This window comes from Solea solea, chromosome 17 (genome assembly GCF_958295425.1).
Source record: "Solea solea chromosome 17, fSolSol10.1, whole genome shotgun sequence".
In the NCBI taxonomy this organism is placed as follows: Eukaryota; Metazoa; Chordata; class Actinopteri; order Pleuronectiformes; family Soleidae; genus Solea; species Solea solea.
In genome coordinates, this window is record NC_081150.1 from 20,714,377 (window position 1) to 20,728,662 (window position 14,286).

The 14,286-nt window shown below is 39.8% G+C and overlaps 2 protein-coding genes across 3 annotated transcripts in view; one reads left to right on the top strand and one right to left on the bottom strand.

Annotated features, from left to right (window-relative positions):
* The first annotated feature begins 2,770 nt into the window (after positions 1–2,770).
* On the top strand, positions 2,771–5,918 carry nkx2.4b (NK2 homeobox 4b). The gene is made up of 2 exons (XM_058613877.1): positions 2,771–3,691; positions 4,824–5,918. Exons 1-2 carry the CDS (start codon positions 3,139–3,141, stop codon positions 5,528–5,530), a joined length of 1,260 nt encoding a protein of 419 aa, XP_058469860.1. The 5' UTR covers positions 2,771–3,138; the 3' UTR covers positions 5,531–5,918.
* A 785-nt stretch (positions 5,919–6,703) lies between these two features.
* Positions 6,704–14,286, bottom strand: part of xrn2 (5'-3' exoribonuclease 2) — a 29,248-nt gene continuing 21,665 nt past the window's right edge. The window contains exons 29-31 of one of the 2 annotated variants that reach the window (XM_058613861.1): positions 10,457–10,517; positions 7,940–8,201; positions 6,704–7,058 (exon numbers count right to left, since the gene is read on the bottom strand). In XM_058613861.1, the coding sequence (XP_058469844.1) occupies positions 6,996–7,058; positions 7,940–8,201; positions 10,457–10,517 (386 nt within the window). In that variant the 3' untranslated portion in view covers positions 6,704–6,995. Of the gene's footprint in view, positions 7,059–7,939; positions 8,202–10,455; positions 10,518–14,286 lie in introns of both variants that reach the window. The other variant, XM_058613862.1, reaches the window with a different exon arrangement.

Here is a 14,286-nt window from a genome sequence, read left to right on the forward strand (position 1 = left end):
GCGAGTGAATGACTATAGGTGAGGGAGTGAATGACTATAGGTGAGCGAGTGAATGACTATAGCTGAGCGAGTGAATGACTATAGTTGGTGAGCGAGTGAATGACTATAGGTGAGCGAGTGAATGACTATAGATGAGCGAGGGAATGATTATAGGTGAGCGAGTGAATGACTATAGTTGGTGAGCGAGTGAATGACTATAGGTGAGCGAGTGAATAACTAAGTGAGGGAGTGAATGACTATAGATGAGCGAGTGAATGACTATAGATGAGCGAGTGAATGACTATAGGTGAGCGAGTGAATGACTATAGGCGAGCCAGTGAATGACTATAGTTGGTGAGCCAGTGAATGACTATAGGTGAGCGAGTGAATGACTATAGGTGAGGGAGGGAATGATTATAGGTGAGCGAGTGAATGACCATAGGTGAGCGAGTGAATAACTATAGGTGAGGGAGTGAATGACTATAGGTGAGCGAGTGAATGACTATAGTTGGTGAGCGAGTGAATGACTATAGGTGAGCGAGTGAATAACTATAGGTGAGGGAGTGAATGACTATAGGTGAGCGAGTGAATAACTATAGGTGAGCGAGTGAATGACTATAGGTGAGGGAGTGAATGACTATAGGTGAGCGAGTGAATGACTATAGCTGAGCGAGTGAATGACTATAGTTGGTGAGCGAGTGAATGACTATAGGTGAGCGAGTGAATGACTATAGTTGTGAGCGAGTGAATGATTATAGCTGAGCGAGTGAATGACTATAGTTGGTGAGCGAATTAATGACTATAGGTGAGCGAGTGAATGGCTATAGGTGAGCGAGTGAATGACTATAGGCGAGCGAGTGAATGACTATAGTTGGTGAGCCAGTGAATGACTATAGGTGAGCGAGTGAATGACTATAGATGAGCGAGTGAATGACTATAGGTGAGGGAGGGAATGATTATAGGTGAGCGAGTGAATGACTATAGGTGAGCGAGTGAATGACTATAGTTGGTGAGCGAGTGAATGACTATAGGTGAGCGAGTGAATGACTATAGGTGAGGGAGTGCATGACTATAGGTGAGCGAGTGAATGACTATAGGCGAGCGAGTGAATGACTATAGGTGAGGGAGGGAATGATTATAGGTGAGCGAGTGAATGACTATAGGTGAGCGAGTGAATGACTATAGGCGAGCGAGTGAATGACTATAGTTGGTGAGCCAGTGAATGACTATAGGTGAGCGAGTGAATGACTATAGGTGAGGGAGGGAATGATTATAGGTGAGCGAGTGAATGACTATAGGTGAGCGAGTGAATGACTATAGTTGGTGAGCGAGTGAATGACTATAGGTGAGCGAGTGAATAACTATAGGTGAGGGAGTGAATGACTATAGGTGAGGGAGTGAATGACTATAGGTGAGCGAGTGAATGACTATAGTTGGTGAGCCGGTGAATGACTATAGATGAGCGAGTGAATGACTATAGGTGAGGGAGGGAATGATTATAGGTGAGCGAGTGAATGACTATAGGTGAGCGAGTGAATGACTATAGTTGGTGAGCGAGTGAATGACTATAGGTGAGCGAGTGAATAACTATAAGTGAGGGAGTGAATGACTATAGATGAGCGAGTGAATGACTATAGGTGAGCGAGTGAATGACTATAGGTGAGCGAGTGAATGACTATAGGCGAGCCAGTGAATGACTATAGTTGGTGAGCCAGTGAATGACTATAGGTGAGCGAGTGAATGACTATAGGTGAGGGAGGGAATGATTATAGGTGAGCGAGTGAATGACTATAGGTGAGCGAGTGAATGACTATAGGTGAGGGAGTGAATGACTATAGGTGAGCGAGTGAATGACTATAGTTGTTGAGCGAGTGAATGACTATAGGTGAGGGAGTGAATGACTATAGGTGAGCGAGTGAATGACCATAGGTGAGGGAGTGAATGACTATAGGTGGGTGAGTGAGTGAATGACTGTGTTTACCACAGAAATATTTTAATAATGTTCTTCAAACAGATTTTTAATCGTTTTAGAAAATAATCTCAGTCAATGTTTTTGAATTTTAATTCAGAAGAAGAAAACACCGGGATTAACCTCATGATGGCGCTGTGGAGTGTGTCACACACACACACACACACACAGACATGTCGTTAGCTGTGTGTGTGCAGCGTCTTGACCTCAGTGACCTCCTCACAAACTCACTCAGCCTTCACTGAAGAACACTTCAGAACCTGTGACCTCTGACCTCTGACTGAACTCTGTGTCTCACAGACATCGTTACAGAGTAACTTTACATTTAAAATATACTTTATTTCATCATCATCGTCATTATTATTATTATGTGTGGACGTCGCTTTTATTATAAAGAAGTGAAGGAGTGAATGAGTGAGTGAATGAGTGAAGGAGTGAAGAAGAGAATAAGTAATGGGGTGAAGTGAAAGAGTGAAGGAGTGAATGAGTGAGAAGAGTGGAGTGAGAAGAGTGAAGGAGTGAGAAGAGTTAAGGAGTGAGAGGAGTTAAGTAAAGGAGTGGATGTGAATGAGTGAAGGAGTGATGAAGTGAATGAGTGAAAGAGTGAAGAAGTGAAGGAGAGAAGGGGTGAATGAGTCTAAGTGTAAATCAACGTGAAAGAGTGAAGATCTTTGTTTCAGAAAGTGTTTATTATTCACTCAGTCACATGAGGACAAAAGTCCTCTGACGTCAATGATTAGATTATAAGGTGAAGAAATATTGTTTGGTTTAAGTTTAAGTTAAAGTTAAAGTTAAAGTTAAAGTTCATGTAAGTCAAAGTAATGTCCTCTGTAGTCATGGAAACCAGACTGTGTGTGTGTGTGAGGACATCTTGTCTGGTCCTATTTTCAGGGTTAAGACCTGGTTTTAAGGTTAAGGTAAGGGGCCTCAGGAATGCATTGTGTCTGTGAGGGTCCTCAGTAAGGATGCTGTGCAAACATGTGTGTGTATCCACGTGGCTCCGCCCCCTGCTTCCATGTGACGGAGTGAGTTTAGTGGGATAAGAACAAACTCCTCTGATACACACACACACACGGGGGGAGAGAGAGAGACCGTGTCAGAGGATCATCAGAGGAGCTTCAGCTTCATCAGGACCAGGATCAGGAGCCGGGGTCGGTCGGTGAGACAGGTCTCGGTGCCGCAGCTGCATCATGTCCTTTAGCCCTAAAGCGTCCTCCACTCCCTTCTCCGTCTCTGACATCCTCAGTCCCATGGAGGAAACTTACCGGAGGTTTGGGGGCGTGGACGCCGCCGCGGGAAGCCTCGGTTCCCCGCTAACCTCGTACCGGCAGCCGCAGGTCCATCAGGCCGGCGCGCAGCACCAGAACCAGCACCAGCACCAGCCGCAGCACCTTCATCACCACCATCACCATCATCACCAGCCGCCGCTGCCTCCACATCTTCACCACCATCACCACCACCTGTCCTCCTCCTCATCATCATCTTCATCCTCCTCCTGCTCCTCTTCCTCGGCCTCCGCTGCAGCCGCGCTGGGACCCGGCGGAACTTTCCACCACCACCACCCTCATCATCATGTTTCCCACGCGGTGCCGCAGTTCTCCGGGGCCGTGGGTGGATTCTGTAACGGAGGAGAACTTCCGTCCTACCAGGACACGGGGAGAGGAGGAGGAGGAGGAGGAGGAGGAGGAGGAGGAGGAGGAGGAGCAGCGTGGTACAGCGGCCCGGAGCCCAGATACAGCACAAGTAAGAACAGACAAACCACTAAAGTTCTCTGAAAACTTCACTTAAGTTTAGTTTTAAATTTCTTATTGGTGAAAAACATTAAAATTAAAAAGTGGAAACTTTAACACGAACTAAAAATGACGAGAAAAGTTTTTTAAAATGTGATTTTCTTTCCTTCAGAAAAGAACATTTAATATGAAAATAGGATTTTATCAGTTTAAAAAATACCGTTACGGTTGTTACGATTAACGTGGTAAACTTTATATTATTTATCATCTCCACGTTTTTAAAAAGTGATGGAAATATTAAAACTTTGATTTACAGATATTAAGATACGTTTTAAATGTCTGTAGAAAAAGAAAACATGATTTTATTATGTTATGATTTTAATATAAAAGTCTCAATCATGAGAACTTTATCTTGTTTTAAATAATTTAAATTTTTTCACATGTAAAACTTTAATTTAAACCGTAGAACTTTTTTTAAAATACCAATTATAATTAAATGTGTGGAGCAAAACCAACATTCTACAATAAAACATTTGAACTAAACCGTTTCTGAATTTACTTTAAATGTAAATTTTGACTTTTTTTATGAGTTACATTTGTAAACCTTTAAAAAACTTAAATAAAAATGTCTAATCACAAACTGATGTTTTCTTGTTTATAAAAAGACCTCAAAGAAACAAACATTTAAATATAAAGTCAAATATTTTCGGACAAATCTGACAAATCAAATTTCTATTTTTGTGGAATAAATAAATCTGCGATAAAAATATTATTTGAAATCACCATAAAACGATACATTTTAAAATGTAAATGTTTGACATTAAAATTCGTTTTAAACTTTTTTTTATTTAAAAAAAAAAATGCGAATCTCCAGTTAATTCGATTTTTAATCTTATATTTAGTTTTATTTGACTTTTTAAATCTCGAGATTTAATTTACAAAAAGGCTGCGAGAGGACAAAGTTCTCAAATGTTTGAATTTCATTAATTATAGTAATTAATGAATATAATTAATATAGACGCTTGTTATTATTATTATTATTATTAATAATAATAATAACAATAATAATAATAATAATAACAATAATAATAATAATAATAATAATAATAATTCACCCATTTGGTAAACTCTTTTTTTGTTCCAAGTTTCCAGATTCATGGGCCCCTCCGCGGCCGCCGGGATGAACGTGCCCGGGATGATGAGCTCTCTCACCGGCATGGACTCCGCAGCTAAATCCGTGGTGTCGCTTCATGCTGCCGCGGCCGCCGCTGCCGCCGCCGCCGCGCCGCGCCGGAAGCGGCGGGTTCTGTTCTCACAGGCGCAGGTGTTTGAGCTCGAGCGACGCTTCAAGCAGCAGAAATACCTGTCGGCACCGGAGAGGGAGCACCTGGCCGGACTGATCCACCTGAGCCCGAACCAGGTCAAGATCTGGTTCCAGAACCACCGCTACAAACTGAAGCGGCAGTCCAAGGACAAGGCCCCGCCGCCGCCGCCGCAGGACGGAACCGGAGGAACCGGAGGAGGGTGTGACCCGAGCCGCCGCTCGTCCTCCTTGTCCCCGGTTATGTCCAAGAACGAAAAAAGCTGCCACAGCGACACCAGCGGGTTAAACCAGAACCAGGGCCAGAGCGGCGGGAGACAGCGGGAGGCCGTGAACGGTCCACCGCAGTCGCAGCCGCTGAACCCGGTGTCCTCGTCCACCGACGAGCTGGAGGACATGTCCCCGAGTCCAACTCCCGTGATGATGATGGGAATCCACAGTCACATCAACATGACGCAGAGTGACGTGGCGCTGATCGATTACACCAACAACATGATCAGCTCCAGCTTACTGTACGGGAGGACATGGTAGTTCACCGGGGACAGCAAGGAGACTCACCGGGGACAGGACAGAGGACTCACCGGGGACAGACCGGAGACAGGACCGAGGACACACCGGTGACAGGACAGAGGACTCACCGGGGACAGACCGGAGACAGGACCGAGGACACACCGGGCCTGGTTGGGATTCTTTCTAAAACCGTTGATAAAAACACTTTTGGCGGTAAAGTCCCGGATGTTTACAACTCTCAGATTCTCCGCAGATTATTTTCTTGTTTTAAAAGAAAAAATGACATTCGTTAGATTATTAATGTATATTTGGTTTTGTTTTTGTAAATGAATTTGACTCCGCTGCTGCTTTTTAAACATAAAAACAAACAAAAACAAACGTCATTAAATCTAATCTGAGAAGATTCAGGAGTTTGTTTTTCATGTTTTCTACTAATAATTTAAATTATTGCAGGATTTATATGAAGAAGCAAAACTATATTTACAAACATTTTTGTTTCAAGTGAATTGTTCTCTACTGAAGAAATATTTTCATTTTGAACATTTCAGGTTTTTTTTTTATAAATATGAAGTTTCCTTACAATTTAAACAAGTTTTGTTTATTTTAAGAAACAATTTTAAATTCTGATATAAAATGAAAACTTTTATAGTTCAGTTCACACCCTCAAAGGAATTGATCTTCTCTTCTCTGACTTTTTTGTCCACATCGTTGTTTTAGAATCAAAATCAATTCTTTAAATTCAACATTTTTATTTGTCTAATTAAAGCGATTTAAACATGTTTTGTTTGAGGTTTTTTGGAAACAGTTTATTCATTTTTAATAAAATATATTTATTTCAGCTTAAAATCTGATGTAAATTAAAAACTTTTATATATAATTTTATATTCTGACACTTTAATGCTTTAGAATTTATTTTTTCTTGTTTTTTTTTTAAATTTACGTCAAAATTTGAAATTGGACTCAACTCTAATTATTTGAACTAAAACTGTTCCCAACACAAAACAAAACACATTCACATTAGAAATAACAAACTTTTTAAATTAACTTAATTTTTTGTTTTACAAAATATTTAAAGCAATAACAGAAAAAAACACGTTTGCACTTGAACGCATCACGATATTTTCTCCTTGAGATGTTCACTGCCTCAGATAGATATTTTTTGGATTCTAAATCAAATCTGACAGGAAATCAAAGTTTCGTTTCCTCCACGGTTTTTATTCGTTGATTTGTTTGAACACAGAAGCTTTTTTTTGAGATTTCTCTCAGAAACAAACATTTTTGACTCACTTGTTTTGGACAAGTTTTACAGGTCGTTTGGCTTAAAAATCACAAGTTACACACGTGTGTTTCCTCTGTTCAAAGTAGGATAAAAAGGAAAAAAAAAAAAGAAGAAAAAATCAGTGTACAAGACGATAAAAAAGAAAAAGAAGAAAAAGAACTCATTCTTTTGATTTTCTTTAAAAAAAGAAAAGCTTGCTCCGTCTTTTTATTTCCAGTTGTATCTTCTTGACGGAGGAGGAGGCGGGAAACCTCGGCCTGAGCCGTAACCCTGAAACACACACACACACACACACACACACACACGTTAAAACACACAACTGAAAAAACTTTCAACAAACATGTTCAGTTTTTGTTTTTTTTCTTCAGGTCTTAAAAATCAAACCATTTAACAACCTGCAAACTAAAAAAACCTTTAAATTAAAGAAGAATTTCGGTTTTATTCACGTTTTAACTTTTGATGCAAAGACTTTTGTCAATTTCACGAATTTAAAAAACAAAACAGTTTAAAACAAAGCTTAAAACACCCAACATATGAGATAAAAAAACAGATTTAGATTAGATTAAAACCACAGATTATTAACAATTCATTTAATTTGGAGATGAACTTTGTGTGATTTTATGTTTTATTCACATTAAAAAAAATTCACTACAATAATTAAGACTAAATTGATTTCAATTAAAAATACTGCTCCTCATAAAAGACTGAAAACATGAATGAATAAGAAATAAATGATTAAAACTGAAAAATAACACAAAAAGAGAGACGTTCAGTTTCCTGTGAAAAATATGATTTTTCTCTTCTTTTTTAAAAACATAAAAAAAGAAAAAATCGCCATCGCAAAATTTCTAATATGTAGTTAAAACTTTGTGGTTTTTGTTTTTTTCTTTGTAAACATGAAAAATATTGTACCATGAAAAAAAATGTGAAAAGAAAAAAAAAATCTGAGTGAAAGTTTGAATCACATGTTTACAAATAAACTTTTTTTTACATCAAAGTCAACAAAAAAAAAAAAAAGCAAATTAGCTGCAACGTCAGAGTGAAACTTTTATAAAAATGTAAAATGTTAAACCTCAATCCTGATTTTTTTTTTAGAAAATCTGTTTTTGAAATGTAGGCTCCACCCACACACTTCAATGACAGGATGTTACCTGTTGGTGCTGCCCCCTGTTGTCTCTGCGATCGTGCCAGTCGTCACGGCGCTGATCGTAGTGCTGCTGCTGTTGGTAACCACCACCGCCACCAGGGGTCGCCCCGCCCCCACCACTGGTGGCTCCGCCTCCCCAGCCACGGTTCATGTTCTGCTGGTACGCAGATTGTTGTGACTGAACGGCTCGATCCCAGCCGTGACCTCCGCGCTGCTGCTGCTGCTGCTGCTGTTGTTGTTGTTGTTGTTGTTGTTGTTGTTGTTGCCTGGAAACAAAACAACAACGTTACGTTAAGCTTCTGCGTCTTTTTACACGTTGTCCTCTGGAGTCAAAAAGGGAAAAAACCCATGAAAATTAAATCACTCGCGATAACTGGATGATGGCGAATTTTTGAATTTACAACATCGTCGAGGTCGCACCGTTCAGACGTAGGGATTTACTCAGAGGCACCACAAGGGGGAGTAGACATCTTTCCAGTCATGGCTAATCGCGATCGTATTTTATAATTTTCACGTAAAAATGCTCATGAAAATGTCTTAGAAAGACACGTATTTTTCCTGTTCCGTAAAACAGACAGTAAGCTCCACCTTTTGAAGGATATTTTTTTACACTTTTTTTTTTACGAAAAATGACACAATTGTGACCGAAATTGTCTTACTAATTTAAAGTGGAAAAAAAAATGTTAATATTCAGCAGATTTTTGTCCTTAGGAACAAATGTGTCGCGTTTTCTTCTGAAACTGCAAAAATTAATGTTTCAGCCAATCATTGACTCGTTTCAGGGCCCAACAACAACAATAATAATAATAATAATAATAATAATAATAATAATAATAATAACAATAATCAAAATAATCAAATACTTGGAAATATATTTTATGGAAATTGTAGTTTAGTTTTTTCCAAAGTATAATTCATTGATAAGTACATTTCAGGCTGAAGATGTTTTTAAAGATTGACTCGTTAAAAGTGGAAAATCATTTTTAATATACAATAATTTTACAGCAGATTTTTGGAAGGTGAAATTTGTCCTCAGGAACAAATGTGTCACTTTTTTTATTCTTAAATCTAAAACAAAAATCAATGTTTCTGCCAATCTTTGACCAGGGCCTCGTAATAATAATCAAATACTCACTTTTGGGTTTCTTGGAGTTTAAAAAAAGATCTTTAAAGGGTTAAAATCCCAAATGTATAATTCATATTTGATATGTATATTTCAGGCCTTCCTTTAAAGTTGAAGAAAATATGATGTAATAATTTAACAGCTGTTTTTGGGACATTTTCTGCAGTCAGGGACAAATTTGTCGGGATATTAAAAGGAAACAGATCAAACTGATTTTACTAAAATGTCAACAAAAACAAAATTGTGTCACTAAAAATATTGATGTGAAAAAATGTAATAAAAAAATACTACAAATAATGAATTACTAAAAACATTGATAACAGTTGTTGCATTTAGAGTTTGACTCTTCAATTTGATTGTTTTTAGAAACTTTTTATTATCGTCAGTTTCCGGAAATGTGAACATTTATTTGACCTTTATTGTGAAATCCTGGATCAAAGGTTTTATTTTATTTTATTAAAACTTATTATAAATGAATATTTATTCATAACAGCACAAAGTGACGCGACCTCTGGAACTCTCAGAGATGAGAGCTCATCCCCTCACACGTGACGACATGAACCACACTCACATGTGTTCTGGATCAGAACCACACGCCACTGATCCACCGCGAGACACGGCCGTGAGTGAGGATTCAAACGTCTCCTCGTCGTCAGCCCTGATTACTGAACCATGTCACACTCAGGCCGAGCGCTGGAATCTTTAATCCTCGCTCTCTTCTCCAGGCTCCGCCCCCCTCCTCCCACGTCAGCGTTTCATTCGCTACAGAAACGGTTTTCGCTCACTGCTAATGACACGTGACCTGCAGTGACACGGAGCCACAATGGGCCTGAAGAGTTCGTACCCTGTGTGTGTGTGTGTGTGTCCCCGCTGCATTAGTTCTGCCTCATTAAGCTGCACAAACGTCCTCGAGAGAAATTTGTTTTTAGAGCGACGGAGACAAATCTCAGTTCAGCGGCAGAGACAGAGAAGACAGAGTCGGCAGAAACAACCTCAACTCATCCATAACTTTTTGGCTTTGATGTGTCTAATAAAAACTGTCGTGTTTTTTGTGTCAGTTACGATAAACGCGCTCAGATGAGTTTGTTCATTTACGAAAGCTTGCAAATCGCCACCATGCACGCCAAATTCAAAATGGCCCACTTTCTGTTGAGTTGAGGCTGTGGTCCCAATTTACTTTTGTGTTCGTCTTGGGCTTTGACACGTTCACACCAAGTTTCAGGAAATTTGGTCCAACTTTATTTTGGCGTGCTCCATCCACGTTAGACCTGAGGAGACGAGGATTTTCACACTCACACACACCGTCTCACTGTCTCAGGTCCTACATGTCCGTCTCCGCATGGACGGAAGGATCGAATGCCAGAAACAAACAAACTCAAACCACAGACACAAACTCACCTCGGATACTGTGGCTGGTGGAAAGAGGGCGGAGCTCCGAGCAGACTGTTCTGCCTGGAATCTGCAGAGAACAAAAACACACACACACACAGAGATAATTTTCACAAGTGCTTCAGTTTAAACAGGAAAAAAAGGAGGAATTCTGCTGAAATTCAGTCAAACTTTTGAGTCATAATTCAGTGAATCGAGGTTTAACCAGACTTTAAACCTGGCAAATAATTAAACCCATTTCATGTCAGCTGTAAACTCCCAGATTAAAAAACGCTTTTAATTTGTGTCACGGATACAGAACAAATGTGTTGTGATGATGGAAACGGCAGCTGACTGTGGAGGTGGAGGTGCAGAGGAGGAGGAAGAGCGGCTCCTCCACATTTGCATTTTTTGTTTCGGGGGGAATGAAATAAGTATTCAGCCGGCAGCATTGTGGTCGACTCAAGTACCGCGGTTCCATCGCTGTGAGCTCTTCACAAAGACACACTTAAAAAAAAAAAAAAGAAAAGAAAAGAAAAAAAGGCTTCTTCCAGATTCACCGTTGCCAAGGCGATGACCAGCTGCGAGCTGCGGACTTGTTTATTTATCGGGGCCTGAGCTCCTCTGTGGGTTAAGGAGCTGCAGGTTCACGTTAACAAACCTGACGACAACACCGCTGCACAAATGTGGATTAAACACACACACAAGAATGAATATTGATTATCAGCATCAGGGGATCATGATCAAAATACTATCCCACTCATACTTCTGATTATTGATCAAACTGTAACCTGGTTCACGTGAACACAGCTACAGACCCATCACTGATGTATAGAAACACTTAAGACGGCAGAGACGGCAGAGAAGGCAGGGACAGTCGAGACGGTAGAGACGGCATAGACAGTAAAGACGGCATAGACAGTAAAGACGGCATAGACAGTAGAGAAAGTAGAGACGGCATAGACAGCATTGACAGTAGAGACGGGATAGACAGCAGAGACAGTGGAGATGGCAGAGTCGTGTTTGTCGTTGGTGGGATGGGATGCCAAATTCAAAATGGCCGACTTCCTGTTGTGTTGAGGTCATGGTCCCAATTTACTTTTTTGTTCGTTTTGGGCTTTAACACGTTCACACCAAGTTTCATGGAATTTGGAGCAACTTAATTTTGGCTTGCTACATCCAGGTTTCGCCTTAGTCTGACCTGGTCTTTCTAAATCAAACTTCAAACACATTCATTCAGAATGGCTTTTATTCTCGTGTGTTTTCAGGCTTTGGTTTTAATGCCGCGCCTCTGTCATGCTTTTATTTTGAAAAGCCCTTTGCTCACCTGTTGGGTGTTGTAAAGGGCTATAGAAATATAAAGCACATGACATTACATTTAAACGCATTCAGTTCAATTATCCACTCCATTTAGAACCGTATCTGGTATAATTCACCACGACCCGAGTCACTGTGCTCACACTGAGCGAAACATCTTTTATGTTCAAAAGACGTTTTATTTCCTCAGTATTGTATTCCGTCAAGACTTTGTTTCTTTCTTTCTTCAAACAACCAATTAATTGAGGATTAAAAGAATAGTTAATTGTAGCAGGACTGGACAAGAACAAACATTCATAACTGAACAGCATATACGTTTAAAGGTGCAGTATGTGATTCAAATCCATATTAGGAGACATGTTCGTGTCTTCATCTCACTGTGAGACAACAGGAAACTGAAATTTGTAAACCACTCACTCTCCCACACCAAACCCCATAGAGAAAATCAGTGATTTAAGCTCACAGGGACACGGGAACTGCTGGTCCTCTGCTGCCTCGTGTGGTCACTTTGTGTCACTTCAATAAATCTAAATTAAGATTTTCAAAAGACGAAATGACAAAATAAGACATTTGAACTTAGTGATGGAGGCAGCAGTGGATCAACAACTCCTGTGTGCTGTGATGTTAAAATCACTGATTTTCTCTATGGGGTTTGGTGTGGGAGAGTGAGTGGAAACTGAAGTGGGAAAAGTCTGTCTCACAGTGACTTCAGAGACAGGTACAGCTCAGGCTGTAAAAAAATTATCTAAAATCTAATCTAAACAAATGTGTTATATAGAAAGGCTGGTTGTAGAAAACCATTTGAAAAGTCATGAATTATAATTTACAGTAAATTAGGGAAATATTCCACCATTTTCTGCAACAGAAATAATCTTGATTATGGATTAATCTGTTCATTATCCGTGTGATTAATCTTTGCTGGTTCAGTCTGTAAAAATGCATAAAAAGTGTTTTCCCACCAATGTTGGAGCGAAGAAATCACAGATTTAATTACAAGAATATTAATCACACAAATCCAGTCATCGATTATTTGTTGCAGCTCGACTGGTGTCAGCTGCAACAACGATTAAAAAGTAGAGACAATTATCTTCCAGCAGGCAGACTGCTGTCGCCACATTATCATTTTGTTTCTTGTCATTCAGGTTTCATGTTTGATTATCTCCTCCACCAACAAACTTTAAGTGGACCACCCAGCCAGCCTCCAATTATAAGTCCACAACATTCTGGTCGTCTTTTCCTCATCGCCGGCCGCGACTCAAAAGAGAGAATTACAAGTGGACACCTGTCAATCTCCTTAATTAACAATGATCTGAAAGTGTATAGACCTGCAGTCTGCGCCGCACAAAGGCCAACAAAGGATTACGCTTTAAATCCTTAAAAGACGCTGTGTCCACTGTATTAACGCCGGGATTACAACCGCGCTAAACAACTAAACGTCTCTCTCCACCTCTTTTCAATTAGTGCGGCAACTATTTGACTCAGCTCCCGTCCGGCGAGCTCAGGTCTGCACACAGAGTCGCTTCTGTCCGCCACACAAAGAGCACAGAGCAGGACCTCAGCGGCTTCCTCAAATCAATAATCAATTTCAGAAAAGATCTAAAGCTCCCAGTGAAAGATGGACTCGCAGTGTACGCAACAAATCAGCGTATCCCTCTTCTTTTTCTACATCAACATAAACAGCTGCTAAAAGAACTGCATGTTTGATTAGTATTGTATCAATTTATGTTTGGTCAATAAAATGGTGCTAAACGACAAGAAAATTACTAAATGGTTACATAAATATAAACTTAATTAATACCTCCGTATCTTTCCTACTGATTAATAATCACACTCTAAAGTGATTTAAGGTTCACTGAAGCATGGTTTTATGAGGAAATGACACAAAGACCGAAAATATGGCTGTCAACAGGGACAAGAAAAACCTAACTATGCCACTCATCAAAAGATTTGTGTTATAAAATCTACGTCAGTTTAAGTCTATGATATCTAAATAACGTGTTTGCGTCTTTTTCTCACTGTTAGACTTTTCCAACAGGAAACTGAAGTTTGTAAACCACTCACTCTCACACACCAAAGCCCATAGAGAAGATCAGTGATTTTAACTTGCGGGGACACAGGAGCTGCTGGTCTACTGTTGCCTCGTGTGGTCACTTTGTGTCACTGAGGGAAGTCTGAATGAAGGTTTTCTAAAGCCGAATTGACAGAATCAGACATTTGAACTTAGTGATGGAGGCAGCAGTGGATCAACAACTCCTGTGTGTGTGATGTTAAAATCACTGATTTTCTCTATGGGCTTTGGTGTGGGAGAGTGAGTGGTTTACAGACTTCAGTTTCCTGTTGGAAAAGTCTCTCTGCTTTGTTTCAAATTGTGATTTTGATTTGAAATTTGAGTTCATCTCTATGTGCACGTATTTCAAATCTCCAGTGTTTTTTTGTCCCTGATTCACTAACTGTGTTGGATTAGATCAGATTATATTGATCCCACACTGGGAAAATTCACATTGTTACTGCAGCAAAAGTTTTACAAGAAGTACAAGGAAAAG

Coding starts and splice junctions, on each gene's coding strand:
- nkx2.4b (XM_058613877.1), top strand. CDS start 3,139: ATGTCCTTTAGCCCTAAAGCGTCCTCCACTCCCTTCTCCGTCTCTGAC. Junction 3,692..4,823: donor GGAGCCCAGATACAGCACAA/GTAAGAACAGAC, acceptor TTTTGTTCCAAG/TTTCCAGATTCATGGGCCCC.